The sequence below is a fragment of the Cyprinodon tularosa genome, unplaced genomic scaffold, assembly GCF_016077235.1.
Source record: "Cyprinodon tularosa strain WSP-4 unplaced genomic scaffold, ASM1607723v1 ctg70, whole genome shotgun sequence".
In the NCBI taxonomy this organism is placed as follows: Eukaryota; Metazoa; Chordata; class Actinopteri; order Cyprinodontiformes; family Cyprinodontidae; genus Cyprinodon; species Cyprinodon tularosa.
The window spans coordinates 2467102-2485254 of NW_024039452.1; the positions used below are offsets into that span (position 1 = coordinate 2467102).

The window sequence follows — 18153 nt, forward strand, 5'->3', positions numbered from 1 at the left end:
GATGATTGCGGCATTTCCATTCAGACAGATTTTTCCTGATGCAGTATCTAAAAGGTTGCGGTAGTTTTTGCTATGGTTGAGCTATCAGTCGTGTGTGCTTAAAAAAAATGGATGATTTGGGAATGTATATTAAAAGTGGGCAGAAAGCCTGTGAGGACTGTGATGTAACACGAATCAATTCATTAGGCACCTAAGAAGGTGGAAGCACTTTGCCATTCGAGTCTCTTTGCACGATGAGATCATCTGAGTGGTAGTCCATCAAGCACCACTGAGGGAAGCTCATCTGAATCTGGTGTCCATGTCCGAGAAAGGGGAGTCCTTTTTTTCCTGCTTTAATCTAACATCTATTCTGCTCTCAGACTGAACCATGCTGTCTGAGCACCATTGAGAACTTTAGCAGGCCATATATCCAGCCAATTATACTAATCATCACCTTACCCTATCACCTCTGTACTTATTTACTTTATGATCTAGCTATTTCCAGTTCTGCTGACATTCTAGTGTTTTATTGTCTTTTTTAAAAACTCTTAATCAGCTATGAATAATGAAATATTGCTGCAAGCAAACGCTTTCACCCCTTCTTAGCATATGTGAAGCAGCAAAATAAATGCACATAGCTAATGAGATAATGGAATCAATACAGTTGTTTCTGCATTAGAGTAGAGAACAGCATGCAAAGGCGACCCCGTCTGCAAATGATCTCGACCTGCACTGACGGCCAGGAAGCGCTTTTCTCTGTGGTTTGGACAGGAGCAACCCGAGCAGAATCTTCGAGTTTAAGCGGGGCAAAACGGCATCAGAGGAATTACTGGCAGACAGGCCGTGTCTCTGCTGTGCTGTTGTCTCGTATGTGCTCTGTTTCCCTCCCTCACCCTTCTTCTGTGGCTTTCTGCCAGCCTGTAAATGGCTTTGACCTTTCCTGGGACTAAGGACAGGAGCCATGGAGGCAGAGGAGAGAACTGGCGGGAGGAAAGAGTAGAGTAGGCGGTTGACTGTAATAAACTCAGAGCAGTGGGCGGCTGTCAACACTAATAAATGGGAAAGGGGAGGAGGGTGGGCCAAAAGATGAATACTAAAGGTGCCTCAGTCCTCAGTTTATTGTCTCTTTTGACCAAGTTGAGGTGAATGAGATCTGATGCTCATAGAGACATCTCTCTGGATGTGATTATCATGATTTTACTAAGGTTCAGATCCAAATGCAGAAGACCAAACAGGGAGACCAGGGAAAAGGTTTAACAGGTTTTATTGAAGAGAAAATTCAGAGAGAAGTGTTGCTCTGAACACTGCTCAACCGGAACTGAAAAGTGAGGGGAAGACACAGCGGTTAGTTCAGGCTCAGTGGGAAATTTGACTCGTGAACTTGGAGAAGAGGATTTGGTTGCTGACTCACGTTTCCAGAGAAGTTGTTGAATCTTTGACTCCAGTCTGTATGCTGTTGTTCCAGCGTTTGTCTGATTCGGTGGAGGGCGGAACAGGGATTACCCCAGAATGCGGTTGTTAAAAGGTGAATGGAGAAAACTGACTGCCACTCAGATTTCCTGCGGTACTTGAACGGGTCGTAGTGGAGATTAATCCCTTTCTCAGTGCGAAGCTCAAACGATATCTTGGGGAAAGTGGATCCAGACCTCCAGTTTGAACCCCAGCTCAGTTTGTAGCTCAGTTGATCCTTCCAGGGAGAGAAGGTTCGAAAAAATCTAGTTAGCAGGATGACTTCCTGCCGAGAGGCATAAGACAAACAATGTTAAAACTCAGGTTGACAAGAACTCAGTTTGACTCAGCAAAACTCAGCTTGGCTAGAGTACCCAAAACTGGCAAACACTCTGGCGTCGAGGTAGTGGCAGTCAGCAGCTTAAGAACACTCCGTTAACGAAGTAACCATCAGAACCAGGCGCCTCCTGGTGGAGGAAGGGAGACAAACACAGAAAACACAAACAGACAGACATGAGTCCTGACAGTGATTATTTTTGCCAAATGAAGAAACATGCAGTAGGACATCCAATGAGACTACTGAGCCCAAGAGAATAAAAAAGTAAAGCTATCCCATATATGATGACAGCCATAATAAATACAGGCCTGTACTTTACTATTTGCATTCATACCTAATCGTTTTGTTTTTATGCAGACAATACAGTTTTGTGTCTTTAACACATACCTTGACCTCTTTGATTGTTTCAATATGTCTTCTTATGTCCATTTACAATAAGGCCAAGTGAAGTTATGTTTTAATGTAAAACCTTTAAACCTGTGGTGTCCTCTAAAAGGTTCAAATCAAGGATGTTCAAGGTGGCAGAGAGTAAAACTGTAACACGTGTCAACCATTTGGGTTTCTTTGGAAATCTTGTTTCTCACTGAAAAAAGACATAATTTTGGGCAACAGTGGTGCTACAAGGGTGGAGCCCACAACCTGTTTATGGAGGCCTTAAGCCCTTGACATGTCGTTCCCGGGGGAGATTTGAAGCCCATGAACCTTTGCCACTTGTATTTCCTCCCAACCTGAATCCCTTTTTATGTCAGACCAGTTTAGAGAATAAACAAAAAACATTAGTCTACAGTAGTAGCCATTCAAAATTTCCCCTATTTCCTTTATGGGCCCTTGGCTGGTCTCCTACATTTCCTTTTTAAACATCAATCTTTGTACTAAAATATTCTTCCTGTCAGAATTTGTGGACATTAAGATCTAAAGAGAAGCACCTTCTCCCTAGCCTCGTGAGACCATCCTGATCTCGCGAGCTTTCAAGGTTTTACTCGCAGATCAGTCTGGAGACTCTCCGTTAAAGAATTGGAAAATTGGAGCCGTTCACCAAACGAACGTCCAATCAGCGTTGGCTTTGAGGCGGGTTGAGGTGTGACACAACGAGAAGCACGACAGTTCAGTCTAAAGAACATGGCGGCTTTAGCCGATGAAACTAGCGTTAGCGTGGCTATCGAGCAAGTTTTATCGGAATTACAGAGTATTTCTTCACTGAATAAAGGGCAAAACACTGCTCTGGAGGCTTTTCTCAGAGGAAAAGATGTTTTTGCTCTTCTTCCGACTGGTTTCGGGAAGAGTTTGATCTATCAATTGGCTCCTCTTCATCGACGCTCTGTTTGTACGTCATATGCTTTGTTGATCTGATTGGTTTATTTGGCCCGTCTATCACCAACATAGGCCAATCAGCTAACCAGTATTTTCGCCCCTTCCCAAAATTACTTCAACGGAAGGTTTTCAGATGGATATGCGGAGCAAATCCGTCTGGCGGAGTCAGGTTACCTTTTCCCTGTCAGACCCTGTAATTCATCGAAAGGGTGTAGTCAGAGTATAAAAATGTTCATGCCCAGGAGAAGGATGGAGTTAATCCAGTGGCTTGAAGTTGGAGGGGATTTTGCTGGGAGTCACAGGGAAGTGGGCTGCCATTTGACTGGGAAAGGCCATTTTGAATGGCTGCTACTGTACTGTAAAAAATGTAAATTAACTCATGATATTATTCACTGTAGTTGAGCATCTGTTTACTAACTGACTTGTTGGGAATGTTCACACCTGCCATGTTTAGTTCACTTTAAATAAATTTTATTACGCTCTTCGTTTGGAACTTTGTGCAGGTGTGACCGAAAACTGCGCACTCAAGCAAACCCTGTTCTGGATCAAACAACTGTTCCGATAACAAATTCTTAAGATAATCTAGGTCCAGTCCAAACAGAATCTGATATGTTTAGCAATCACAACCAAGAAGAAACAATCTGTCTTGATTTCTAAATAAAAGGGAAGAGAATCTAGATTCAACACAAACGTTCAAATACCTTTAAAGGAGATTTCTATATTTGTGTTATAATGCTTTGATAATCGGCCTCTCTCTTCTAACCAAGCTTGCTTTGTTCTCTGTTTGCAGGAACGGGGAAAGGTCGGCGTGATCTTCAACGTGGGAACGGACGACATCACCATTGAGGAGAGCGCGGTGATGGTGAGCGACGGAAAGTACCATGTGGTGCGATTCACACGCAGTGGCGGCAACGCCACACTGCAGGTGGACAACCAGCCCGTCATCGAGCGTTTCCCCTCAGGTAGGCCCCGGGCCCCTGTTCTGGGCTTTACTTGAATCAGAACTGTGGTGAATTTTGCTCACAAGTCGGAGGAAGACAGTGGAGAGAGAAACAAGGAGCTTGATAAAACAGTTATAACCTCATCTTGCGGTTTTAATTTGACTTTTTCTTTCTTTGTGACCCTAGAGAATGCTTGTTTTTATTCAAACCGATTAAGTTAGGTTCTGGTCCAAAAGGCAGGAAGAACCAAAAAGCCTTCCTGAGGCAAGTAATCTTCAATCTAAGAGCATCAGCTCTGTGCAGTTAGTCTACCGTTGTAGCCAGTGGCACTGTAGAGCCAGGAATGGATGGAGGTCAACGGAATACTAATATCCCAAGCAGGATGCTGAGCAATATCTTCAAGGAAGAAAAACTTTTTATCCTGTGAAAGTACAAGGTGACGTCTCTGCTTTGGCTTCTCTACATAGAAAAGCTCAATTTTTTTTCTTTAAATACGACATTTAAATGAGAGCAAACACCCTATGAGTCACCACAGGCAGTGTGTTAATTCCCACACCAGTCGTTAAGACATAATCACGCTTTTCTAGTCCTGCCGGAATTTTTTTGCCTGTTTCTCGTGATTCAGAAGCTCAGAGTAAATTTCTCTCTTCACTGTCCCCCACCCCACCCACTTGTACGTGGTTGTTCAAAGGAAAGCATGTCTTGTTTTTGTTCCCAGCTTGAGTTTGCATATGGTAAACACCAGGGTGTGCTGGACTCTCAGCCTACATTAATGATGATGTTGAATCTAAGTGGCCTGAATACAAAATTAGATTTTTTTTCTCCCTTTCCTCACAGCCCCGTCAATATCACCTTTCATCTCCATTATCTAAAAGTGCCTTTCTTGTAACGGCATTATTCAAACGCTGCGACTCTACCCGTGATTTGTTTCTTCTTCTTGACATGAACTATGGAGCTAAAAAGACAGCAGTGATCCCATATTTGGGGGTTCAGTTTTGGCATTGAGAGACGCACTCTGTTGCTCATCCATCAGCGCAGCGAGGCCAGACTGAGGGGCATGCATCAGAGCCAGAGGAGGAAGCGCCTTGTGACAGTTCACTCTTTTCACTTGTTATTATGATGGAAATGCAGCCCTTTTCACCACAGCACATGCTCCAAAGATAGCACAAGCTGCTCATAGAGGGAACAGCAGAAGCAGCCTGTTAACACCAACAACTTAGTGTCATCATCCAGATCGGGGTTTTCATTTCATCAAGAAACATGAATGCACAGAACATAATGTATTCTTTTCATTCCTTTTCCCTTTCCGCCCTCCCCTGCCGCTGCACTTGTCCTCATCAAACGCGCCTTTCCTTTTCCTCCGTTGATCAACAACTGAAGGCTGTCATTTTGTTTTGGTTTGTTAGTTTATCAGCTGAGTTTAGCGTGTGCCCGGCGGGTGTTCGGGGCTTAAATGAAGTTTGAGAAGGTTATGAGGACTACGGGAAGAGATCGGATGTGCTGTGATTCATTCAGTGTAGCTTTTTGGGGAAGACTATTGTCTTCACTTTCTGGCTCTGTAGTATTCTGGTGAAAAGAGATTTTTTTACAGAATAGGGAGTCTTGGATGAGGCTAGGATGCAATAAAAAGTGGAGGGCATTTGGAGACTTCCTTGGTGACAAATGAGGTGCGCCAAAAGGGGTGGAAGGAGAAGCAAGCTCTGGAATAAGATGATACATAACACAAGGTGAAGAAATTCTCCAAAAGATGAATCCTTTTAGCTTCTACAAAAAACAGTCAAAGACGTTACTGCTACAAAAAAGGATTTAAGCTGCTCTATAGTTTCATAAACCTCCAACTGTTTTATCGAATGTCTCTTTATTGAGGAATTATTCAGCTAGGGTTTTTATTTCAGTATCTAGATCTTGATGCAAATGATCACAGAATATAGACAAACTTTTGACACTAAAGTTCTTGCCCGTGTCATGGTCTTGGTTCTGTTGTGCTTTACTTTACTCCTTGTTTTCTAGTTTTATTTTGTTTTATTTTGTTATAATATTTTCCTATTTTGTTGTAGTTTCTAGATTTATGTTAGTTCTCTGGTTTTCTGTTTTCCTCTGTTGCCCTCTTGTGTGTTTTCCTTTACCCTTGGCTCCCTTGTTGTCTCCTCACACCTGCTCCTTGTCAGCTCGTTAGCCCTGCCTTTGTCTGTCAGCTACATATACTCTCCCTCTGCAGTCACTCCTTGTTGGTTCCTTGTTGTTGTTGGTCCTGTCGTCGCCGTTGTCCTCTCACCTCGTCTCTCCCTGGCTCCTTGTGCACGTTTCTCTTGATGTCTCCGTGGTTCTGGTCTGAGTTACATTTTAGTTGGATTTTAGGATTTTGCCTCTGTTATTAGTGTTTTTTTTATTAAAACTACAATAATTCACCTCAGCCTCTCTGCCTATGCACTTTGGGTCCTCTTAACTACAACCAAGACGTGACAGCCCAGGAATCAGCTCTGGAGCACAACATGAACGACTTAGGGTATAGATTACGGATGGACCGACACATCAGCTGCCTGATATTTTTAGCTGATATAATTTTTTTCTTGTATCAGCACCTGCCGATACGTGCGCATATTGACCGAAGTGCTCTCAACAGCCACACCTTGAAATCATGTAGAGGACATGTCAAGAGACTGAGAATGTATAACCCAATATTGAAGGAGAGACAGACAGTGGGAAAATTAAAAGCGTTTATTAAAATCAGAACGCAGTGCTGTGGATCTTCAGCGGCTGTAGGGAGAGGCGGGGGCATTAGTTGCAACTCTGGTTAGAGAGAAAGACAGATAAGTGACCAAGATGATTATCCATGTGAGTCCCTTACAGTACCTGGTTCAACAGTTCAGTCCAACTACTAAGAGTGAGGCAGGATCCAGCCGATGGAGTGGCAATGAGTTGAGTCGGGCACCTCTCAGAGTGAATCAGAGGCTGCAGCCCCAGTGAAGAAGCCTGAATCTGAGCTAGGTCAGAGAAACAGTTCAGAACAGATAGGCTCAGAGATCCAGCAGTCCGTAGCTCGGTCAGGGGTTCCGATCAGAACAGGAACAGTCAGGTCGAGTGTTCCAGGAGTCCACAGAGAGTTCAGGCAGAACATTTGGATGGAAAATGGCAAGCTCAGTAGTAGAGAGGCAGAACAAGGCATGATAACAGGAAAACTACGGTACACTAAAACTCGAAATGATCAGGAACTCTACGAAATACTAAAAACTAGGGGTGTAAATCACACCCATCATGGCGATTCGATTCAGTATCGATTTCCTGACCCAACGATTCGATTATTTTCGATACTCAAGAATACACCACCATTCGATTTGATTAATTGGTTAATTTTATTGTTTTTTTTTTTTACACTTTACAGGCTAGACAATGTTTCAAATTGGAAATAAATCAATGAAAGCTGTAATATCGTTCTGCATTTTTTTTTGAGAAAAAAAACCTACAGAAAATAACAGAAGTAGAGACGTTGCACTCCACTTATCCCTATTAAAACCTCATTCACTGAAAAATAATAATACCCCTGTGTTATAGATTCTGAATGGCCTTGCATCAAAAAATACTGCACAAAATCAGTGCAATTCCATACCTCGGCTCCAGACGTCTCCGCCCCCTCCGCAGACGCTCGCTGCACCTCTCCCAAATTGTAGCAGACGGCAAACAGTGTCGCAGACAGGAGGCCGGCTTGTTTTGTTTTCATGACTGAAATTGCGGAAAACAACTCTGAAGTTTGACCCGCTAGAAGAGCGAGGTGCGCGAGAAAGCTGGGACCCTTTTTCCACCTGGATCTCTGCTCTTTTTGGCCCTCATGTCCCTCCGTCGTCGGACTAAACTCGCCCCCACTTCCTCGCTGCCTCGGCCGTATCTAGACCCACAGCATGTAGCACAGACCACGCTTCAATATTTAGCATAAATCGAAAATGCCTGTGTCAAGCTCACTGAAACACACTGCTGTAAGAGCATAACCAGGAAGCGAGGTAGGAGGGCAAAATAGGTATAGCGCCACCGCAGCACAGGAGGGAGAATTACGTCCAGGAGCAAATGGATAAAAATAGACCGGAGGGAAAAAAAACATGAATAGATACTCTTGCGGACATATCGATCAGAGATGGCAAAAGTACTCACTTTCTGTACTCGAGCAAAAGTACAGATACTTGTGTTAAAAAATACTCTGGTAAAAGTGGAAGTACTGATTAAACTTCTTTACTCAAGTAAAAGTAACAAAGTACAGGCTTGTAAATTTACTTAAAGTATAAAAGTAAAAGTAGAAACCACTTTTTTCATGCTGTTGCCTACATTTTAAATGGATGTCTGCCAATAGGACTAGATCTCCGTTGTGTTCATTTTCAATCATCTCGTCGTCCATACTACTATGCTAACGCCACCGCCACCAAGCTGCAATGATTTGCCGCCAATGAATACCGCCGAATCTGTCGATTCATCTTGTAGTGGTGCGTCAAATGCAACGTAGATTCCCATCCAATTAGATTGAATTTGGTATTGATGACGTGAAAAATAATAACGGGAACTCCTTTGAAATGATTCAAAACTAAAGTAACGAAACAATTTTTAAAATGTAAGGAGTAGAAAGTACAGATATTTGTGTAAAAATGTAAGGAGTAGAAGTAAAAAGTCGCCATAAAAATAAGTAGTAAAGTAAAGTAAAAATATCAGAAAAAAGTTACTTGAGTACAGTAACGAAGTATTTGTACTTCGTTACTTCCCATCTCTGATATCGATGCATCGGATCGTCGGCTGTTGGATCGATGCATCGATACAAAACGATTATTATTTACACCCCTACTGAAAAACCCCTCTCACCACAGGCCTCCGAGAACGAGAATATGAACTATGGCCTCATAAATGATCCAAAATTCAAACTCAAAGTAAAACTCAAAAACACATCAGTAATCTAAGCAACAATGATCTGTCCCTGATAGCTTTGAATGAGCCGTATATAAAGCAGCAGGAGCAGGCGGATAAGATGAGTGATAAATGGTAACCGGGCAGAGTTAGGCAGGTGAGCAAAATTAGCATTTAGGTCAGCTATTAGGGTAATGATCATAACAGGGCATGCATTGACTCTCCCCTCCATTTGCTTAAAATCGTTGATGTTTTGCTTGATTTGTTAATAACAAATAATTTTTTATTTAAACTGAAACCTGTGTAGCTTTTGTAAACATAGATATTTTTCATCGTTTAAATGGAAAAAGTAAAAGCAAAATCTAAAGAATTGGCCCAAAAATATCAGCTGCACATATCTGGGATCTGTTACACAGAAAATAATCAGCATTGGTATCAGGAAATCTTTATCAGACAATATTACAGATGTAAAAGGGGTAAAACTGAAACTAGGATGAATGAAAAATATATATTGTGAAAGATTATATTTGGGACTTTAACATCACACTTCACTAATTAAGCTTTTCCATTCATGGAGTATCGAAATCAAGGTTTTCTACAGCTGACATAACAGCAAAGTACAGAATTTATGCTTTGTCAATAATTACAGGGTTTGTTAAAGTCTGGGTACCATATAAACTTAAAGCTCTAAAGAAACCATCTGTATGCTGCAAAATATGTCCATGTAACCAAATTTTACCATCTTAAATCATGTATCAGATAATTGTAATTATTTTGGATAGAATATTCTCAAAAGAAGGTTAATAATCTGAATAATAATAATCTTTGATTAGTTTATCAATCTCAAAACAAGAATAAAAAAGTGTTTTGGTGAGATATAAGACTTGGTTAGATGGGATTTGTAAATCCTATTGAACAGAAAATGCATTTCCACTGTATATTAACAAAATCACCAGCTAAGCCTGCAGCCAAAACCAAAACTTTGCTTTGACATGGTCTCACTGCCATCAAATTAAATAAAATGTTTTCATTAAACAATCTGCTGATTATTTCAAATAGGTTTAAACATTCTAAATAAATATTATGTTAGGGATTTTCGTTTATAAAGAAATTTATGATTATTTGATTGAAAATACGATTAATTGGACCTCAAGGTAGTTTTCATTAAATTGGAAAAATTAACACAAAAAAAACAAACATTTTCTTTCAGAAAAATATGAATTTCTTTGAAACATGGAGGTTGGGAAATAATAAATCAATCACAGAGAAAATAACAAATGATGGTTTAAATGTAAATAAATATGATCAAATTATTTAAATAAATAAAAAAACTCACATTCTACCACTGCTGCTAAAAGTCACTGAACTTCTATGGCTCCTTACACTTAAAAAATATCAGTACAATATTCAAATTTATACAAAAAGTACTTGATTTTAGGCACACACAAAGTGAAAGTTATTCCCAACTCTTTCTATGGTTTGTAAATCTTCAGTAATGAAAACCGTTTTGTCTAGCACTGGACTTTAATACCAACCATGAGTTATTTCCTTCCTTCCAGGTGAACAGTTCTGCCTCTTTATTCTTTATGTGTTTAATTTCAACAACAAGGACCACAATCCACATGAATTCTTACTCTAAAAAAGGATCTAACATACATTGATCTCAAAACATTCCTAAATAAGAGCAAACTTATGTTAAAAAATCGGAATATACATTTTTTTTCCTGAAGCAGTATAATAATGTTTTTGTCTGCAATGAAAATTAAACTAATTTGAATAACTGCATGCCGCTAATCTACACTTGAAAAAATCAAGATAAGTCAATTTTTCTTAAAATAAGCACATTTGTTTTTGAATTGAGGAGGAAAGAGACAGTTTGCCAATGTAAAAAGACAATTTACATTTAAAATAAGAAAAAAAAGTTAATTGTCTGATTTCAAGTAAATTTTATCTAATTATCTTATTTCAAGACTAAAAATACTCATCCCATTGGCAGATCACCTACTCAAATTAAGGCTAAATACACTTCATTTAAGACATTTTTACTCATTTCTAGATTGTTTTTGCAGTGTAGGTGAGGTTTCTCTCATTTTTTATTTCCAGTTCATATCCATAAAACAATAGAAGATTTGCTACACTAGTTAAATCATATGCATTCAGTATTTCAGCTTTAACCTTAGCATAACCCTCACAGTCACTTAAACTCTTCAGTTAAAACATCCTACTGAGCCAAAATAACCAAATCACACCCAATTGTCACTGTGCCATCAGTGAGATTCACAGCAAGACTCCATGTTAAAAAACTATTTATCCTTTTTCATTAACTTTATCTTTTGACTTTGTGGAGTCAGTCCAACCCTTTCAGATCCCTGCTTCCAATTGAACAAAGCAGAAGCTTTATCCAAATGTGCTTGCTGTCTCAAACCTTCCAGTGCAGGGCACCATCTTCTCCTGCAGCTTTTCGCTGCTTTAACTTCCCTTTTTTGTTGTGCGTAGTTCAAAGACACATGAAAGAGCAAACACTGACTTACTGAATCCTCCAGCAAATTAAAGGATGACACCTTAGGCAGTGTCACAACTTCCACTTAAACTACATTTTTTACCTAATTCTATCCCAACATTTTTCCCATAACTATTTTTCTGCAACATATTTTTAGTGCTCAGCAATCTTTGTCAGTTCCTCTCTATTAAAGTCCCACAGAAATCCCTCTGAAAATAAGTGAAAAAAACTTTAACAGTCGTAGCTAAGCAGTAAAAGTGGTAAAAGACTATCTGCAGTATGAAATAAAAAGACCCTAAACTTATCATACAAGCAACAACCCCAAAAGAGAATAAATTTTTAGCTATTCTAAAGTTGCAACTTTATGGAGAACTATGGAGTAAATTTTGCTCCATTATTGTTTAAAATAAATAAACATGTTTTGCAGATGGAAATTTGAAAATAAGTGCAATTCTGAAATAAAACTTTAAGAAGAACTTTGAGAGTAACTTTGCTTTTTCCTGTGTTTTTGTTTAAAAAAAAAATTCAGATTCTATATATATATTTTTTTATTTTATAAAAAAAATAAAAAAATAAAAAATAAAATAAATAAATAAAATCATTTAGTTAAAAAAAAAAGATTCCATATTTTTTTTATTTTTCTTCTCTAATTTCTTTTTTTTGGATTGAGTTTTACAAATGCCTATTTTTTCAAATTGCATTTTAAAAATCCCACTCTGTTCACATCTCTGGTTGGACTTTCCACTGGAGTGAGAAGCGAAAACACATTTCTAATGGTTTTCATCGACGTTAGCAACAACATTATATGGGTCAATAATATACGCATCAAGAGCAAAGCCTGTATGGGCCTTAAAGTGCTCCAGGCGTCTCATACCGTATGTAACTAGAATCATTAAACCTATTGAATATATATTACTGTCTGTATGCATTATGGCACATGTATGCATGAGTTAATGCTAAGACAGCCGTTAGCTAGCTCAATTTTCATTCAATAAAACAAATGAAAGAGGGAAATAGCCCTTTACTTCATTGCATACTGGAAGGTTTACAGTAGATATTAACTTTGGGGTTGATACTGGGTATCTGTTAGCCTGATGCAGTATTCTCTTTTTAAACCCAAATGTTACCGGATAGCCCAGAGAGAAAGCTTTATTACGTGCCTCCTATGACACAAAAATAGCAACCTCCTTTTTTGTCCTTAAATTAAGATTCCTCAAAAACAAATCCAAAGTGTTGAGCTTGAAACACTAATTCATTAATTAATATCTAGGGTTCATAATGTTAGCCTAGACCTACAGTAATTCAACAGAAGAAATCTCAAGCTGATGGCAAAAGCATAGAGCTATACAAAACAAACATGCTTTGTAAACTGAAAGGATCTTCTGTAATGCAAAAAATTCAATTCAATTCAGTTTATTTCTATAGCGCCAAATTCACAACACAAGTCATCTCAAGGCACTTTACAGTTCAACCAGCTCATACAGTCAAATTGATTCAAACTGTTCTATCTAAGGAAAACCAGTTGATTGCATTGACTCTTTGACTCAAATACAATCCCTCACACTAAGCATGCTTGTAGCGACAGTGGAGAGGAAAAACTCCATTTTAACAGGAAGAAACCTCCAGCAGAACCAGGCTCAGTGTGAGCGGCCATCTGCTGAAGCCGACTGGGGTTCAAGGAGACGGAAGCAGAGACACAAAAAGCAACTGTAAAAGGCGACGCCGTCCAGGAAACACACAGCCAGGCAGACGAGCTCTGAGCCAGCTCCCATTTCAGAGGATGAAGAGAGCACATCCAGTTAGTCACGGTCAGAGAAACAGGACTACACTGGAAAACAGGCCAAGCTCCAACATCTATAAACAAGGGTGTTGATGGCAGCAGCACAGCTGATATTTCTCTCCAGGATGGAGTCACAGCCAAAGAAGAACAGACGAGGCAAAGCTACTCTGAGGAAAAGCAGAGAGAGCAGAACGTTAGAGATTAAACTAACAGAAAAAATGTTCCTATGATCCATATTGGACACCTTTGACATTTTTCTAACGCTCTAGACATCAAAATGCAAAAACCTCCGTACCAGAAGGCTGGACCTGTTTTGTTTTCTGTATGCAGTATTGTTCCAATGCTGTCCTTGTCTCTTTGGAAGCAGATTTGAGAGGTTGACATGAAAGATACCTTCAACCAGGAGTAAACTTTTGTATAACAGGTTCCAAATTTGTCTAATCCCTTAAAAAACAAGGACATGCTTGTTCCTGTTTAATCTTCTCGCCCAGAGGGGCTGTTATAGCCTTCATCAGGCAGTCTCATTGGGATTCCATGTCATTGTTAATATTTTGCACATACTTTAAGTTACAAGGTTTTTTTTTTGGTCTAGGCTTGAGTAGAATAAATAGTCCCAGAGGATAAGCAGAGGACAAGGCTTTCAGAGGTAAAAGAAATGAGACAAAAAAAGACGGCAATAAATTACCATTTTTTTCACAGACACTTATGTAAATAGATGTCCTCACTTCCTTGTGTTTGTCAGATTCAAAGCCAGTTGCATAGTTTTCCTCAAAAGAATTTCTTTTAGGGTCCACATTTGTAAGCAGATGATGTGGTGAGACAACATGTTGACAGCAAACACGGTCATCACGGGTCAAGCACATTCAATGGCAAAGCAACACTTCGTCTGATGTCCCGCGAAGTGATGTTTGCTGTCCTGAGGGAGTCTGGGTCTAGTCATTGTCTGATCCCCCCTGTGACAGTGCATGTGCCTGACAGCATGCATCACACAACGCGTTGGCTACATATCAGGAGGGTTTTTTTGCCTTAATTTTGGTGTGCATACGGATGCGTGCGTTTGACAGACAGAGAACAGACGAAGAGTGTCGGAGGGGACCGCTGGGGCAGCTAATTCCATATGTCAGGTGTCCCCAGTGGCTCCAGCAGCAACAGTTAGTGGCGGACCCTACCTCTCATATTCGCAAAATGGCAGATCGGGCTCGATAAAAGCAGCTCCGCATCACCCTGAGCTCAGCAAAGCGGGCGCTGATAAGCAGGCAGATGTCAGCGGTGCTTCCCTAGAACATGATAATAGTGCAATTTCACACACAATTTTCTTTTATTCTTTAAGAATAGTCCTTTCCAATAGATCAAAGAGAGTGATTATTTACAGATCCACAATTCAGAACAACAAAGCAGCTGAGTCAATGTTCAGAGTCAAAACGCTACTGTTTTTTGTTTGTTTTTTGTTTTTGTTTTCAGTTGCACAGCTAATTTTCACAGGATTCTCAGGAAACTACCATGAAAAACAATCATTCAATACAATTCACTTTATTTATACTTGTCACATGTTATCTGAAGGCTCTTTATAGAGACGATTCAATCAGATCATCCAGTTAGATTGATCAAAAGTTTGCTATCTAAAGCATTTGTCATCCAGTCATTAATTTATCAGATTTTTCTTCTCCTGGTTGAACATGTAACAACAGTGGACTGTCGCTTACATTATGTTGTTGACGCTACAGCAATCCCTCACATCGTGCATGCAAACAGTGACAGTGGAGAGAAAACTTTCAGCAGAACCAGGGTCAGTGTGAGTGGCCTTCTGCCGAAGCTGCCTGGGTGTTTAAGGATAGAGAAGCAGACAAATGAGAGGAACATGGAAGCGCTGATCCATAAATCTTTTATATGCTAGAAAAGGTAACAGAAAACCAGCTCCATAGGTGGTTCAGTTTAGTAAAGAACAGTTAACCCTGTAATGCCAAATGTATCATATTTGATACATACGGTTTCTGAAATGTTTTGCATCTGACACTTTTTGCATAATTTAATGGTAAAAACTTTGCTCAAAATCATATTGTACACAATCAGATATACCTGATAACAGCCAGTAGAAGACTACGCAAAAATAATCTTGACTTATCGCATAGTAATAAATTATTAATATCAAAAATGTATTTCTGTTTTTTCTTTTTACTTATTTTGTTAAAAGGCCAAATAAGAAATTCAAACCAGAAAAAAGTAATTTTCTGTTTTGGTTTATTCTTGGATTGGGCTTTAAAGGGTTAAGCAGCTCTGAGACAATTTTCATTCAAAAAAAGCATAAAAGGAAGCACATAAAGTTAGTCACAGTACATAGTGAGTGCGTAGCTATGTTTAGGAGAGTACGGGACAAAACCCTGAAAAATATACCCAACCCTTTAATCCATAAATGGAGTTGCTGATGGCAGCAGCCAAGCTAATATTTTGATTCAAGATAAACAGAACCAGTGAAATGAAGCTACCATGAGAAAAAAACATCGGAGAGAACAAAGTCAGGGGTTGGAGAAAAATGAGGCAGAATGATGAAAAGTGGTCTCTATGTCCTCCAGCGGACTAAGCCTATAGCAGCATAACCTTAGCCACTCTAAGCATAAGCTTTATCAAAATTGAAGCCTTGCCTTAAAAGTAGACAGGGTGTCTGCCTCACAGGCTAAAACCTGTAGTTGGTTCCACAGGAGAGGAGCCTGATAACTTAAAGGTCTGCCTCCTATTCTACTTTTAGAAATTCTAGGAACCACTAGTAAACCTGTAGATTGGGAATGATGTGCTCTGTTAGGAACATAAGGAACAATCAGATCCTTGATATTTATTGACTAATTAATCAAGGGAATACAAAGAGTTCATTGTGTCTTCACTCTAAGGGGTAAAAAAAATTACATTTTTGGGTAATCAGTAAGTCGATCATTGGCTCTGAGCAGTGTTTACAAGGTCAGAAATAGAAAGTTTTATTAGACAGTTTTTATTCAGTTTATATAAATGTGCTGAAATTAAGATTGGTCAAAACTTTTCAGTGTGGGTTTATGCTACTGCCATGAAGACCTTTGCACATTCTCAGGAAGGTTGCCAACAAGTTTGAATAATATTGTGTAAAGTCTAAAATTATTCCTAACTCAGGCAATTTAAGATTTCAATTTATTCTACTTCAGCTAAGTTTGTTCCTGATAGGAAAAAAACACAAACAAAGATAAAAGAATAAAAAAATAGGAACACATTTGGAAGGGTGGCGGGCTGAATATTTTTCTTTATAGTTGTTTTAACTGTCATGTCAATTACAGTACTTTTAATTTATCTAATCCAAATCAGTTCAATTAAGTTTGCTGATGAAGATTGTCACTCATCCAGGTCATAGTCATAGTCTTAGTCATTCCGTAAAAGTTTAAAAAACAATACACTGGACTTGGTTTCCAAGGTCTCAAACCTTGGAATTCAGTTAAGTTTATTTATACTGTATAGCACCAATTAACAACACATGTCATCTCAAGGCACTTTATGGAGACAATTCAACCAGATTATACAGTCAGATTGGTTTAAAGGTTTCTATCAGAAGAAAACCAGTTGATTGCATTAACTCATTGATTCAAAGGCAATCCCACACATTAGGCATGCTTGTAGCAACAGTGGAGAAGAAAAAACGACCTTTTAAAAGGAACAAACCTCCATCAGAACCGAGCGGCCATCTGCTGAGGCTGACTGGGGTTCAAGAAGACAGAAGCAGAGATACAAAATGCAACTGTAAACCAGCTCCAGAGGTGGTCCCGTCCAGGAAACACACAGCCAGGCAGACAAGCTCCGCGCCAGCTCCCATGTCAAAGGATGAAGAGAGCACATCCAGTTAGTCACAGTCAGAATAATAGGACTATACTGCAAAACAGGCCAAGTTCCAACATCTATAAACATAATGGAGTCACAGCCAAACAGGTAGAGACCAGATGAAGCTACTTTGAGAAAAAGCAGAGAGCAGAACGTTAGAGATTGAACTTAGAGTCCTGCAACAGGTAGGGTACCCGCGGGTCCCCGATGGGTCACCCGCTAAAATGCTCTTTTGCGGGTGAAAAATACATAAATAAAAATAAACGGGTCGGGGGTTGGGCGGATATTTTTTTAGTGCAGGCGGGTTGAATGTTGAATTGAAGATATCCGCGTGACAGGTCGGATTCGGTAGTCATCCTAACGGGTTCGTGCGGGTGCGGGTTGGTAGAACTCGACCCGTGCAGGACTCTAATTGAACTAACAGATTCTGCAGTGTGAGAGAATAGAATGAAGCAGAATGATGAAATAGGGGTCCGTATGTCCTCCAGCAGTCTAAGCCTATAGCAGCATAGCTATAGAGATAGCTCAGGATAACCTGAGCCACTCTAACTAGAAGCGTTATCAAAAAGGAAAGTTTTAAGCCTAGCCCTAAAAGTAGACAGGGTGTCTGCCTCACGGACTGAAACTAGTAGTTGGTTCCACAGGAGAGGATCCTGATAACTAAAAGATCTGCCTCCCATTCTACTTTTAGAAATTCTGGGAACCACTAGTAAACCTGCAGATTGAGAGCGAAGGAACATAAGGAACAATCATAGCTCTGATATAAAACAGAGCTTGGTTATTTAAGGCTTAATATGTGAGAAGGAGGATTTTAAATTCTATTCTGGATTTAAGTGGAAGCCAATGAAGAGAAGCCAGGATAGGAGAGAGATCTTTTAGATTTTTATCAGATTTATGTTTCAATAATCCAACCAGAATATATAAAAGTATCACAGCATTATTTAGAAATGCTCAAAAGTTCGAATTCCTAAAATAAAATGGTTTTTGATCTGCCCTGAATCAGCATAAATTCTTAAAATTGAAGGCTGAAAACAATATTCCTGCATTTTTCACATATTTTCTCCTAGCTATATTTCTATATAACAAACAGGATTATTAAACAGAATAGTTGGTTTAATCTTTCCAAACAATACACTGATTAACT

The 18153-nt window shown here is 39.4% G+C and overlaps 1 protein-coding gene across 8 annotated transcripts in view; it reads left to right on the plus strand.

The window, feature by feature from the left end:
- The window catches only part of nrxn2b (neurexin 2b), a 1247190-nt gene that overhangs the window by 1142649 nt on the left and 86388 nt on the right, over positions 1-18153 (plus strand). For all 8 annotated transcript variants that reach the window (XM_038268483.1, XM_038268482.1, XM_038268476.1 and 5 more), the window contains one exon: positions 3867-4038. In XM_038268483.1, coding sequence (XP_038124411.1) covers positions 3867-4038 — 172 coding nt within the window. The remainder of the gene's footprint in view (positions 1-3866; positions 4039-18153) is intronic.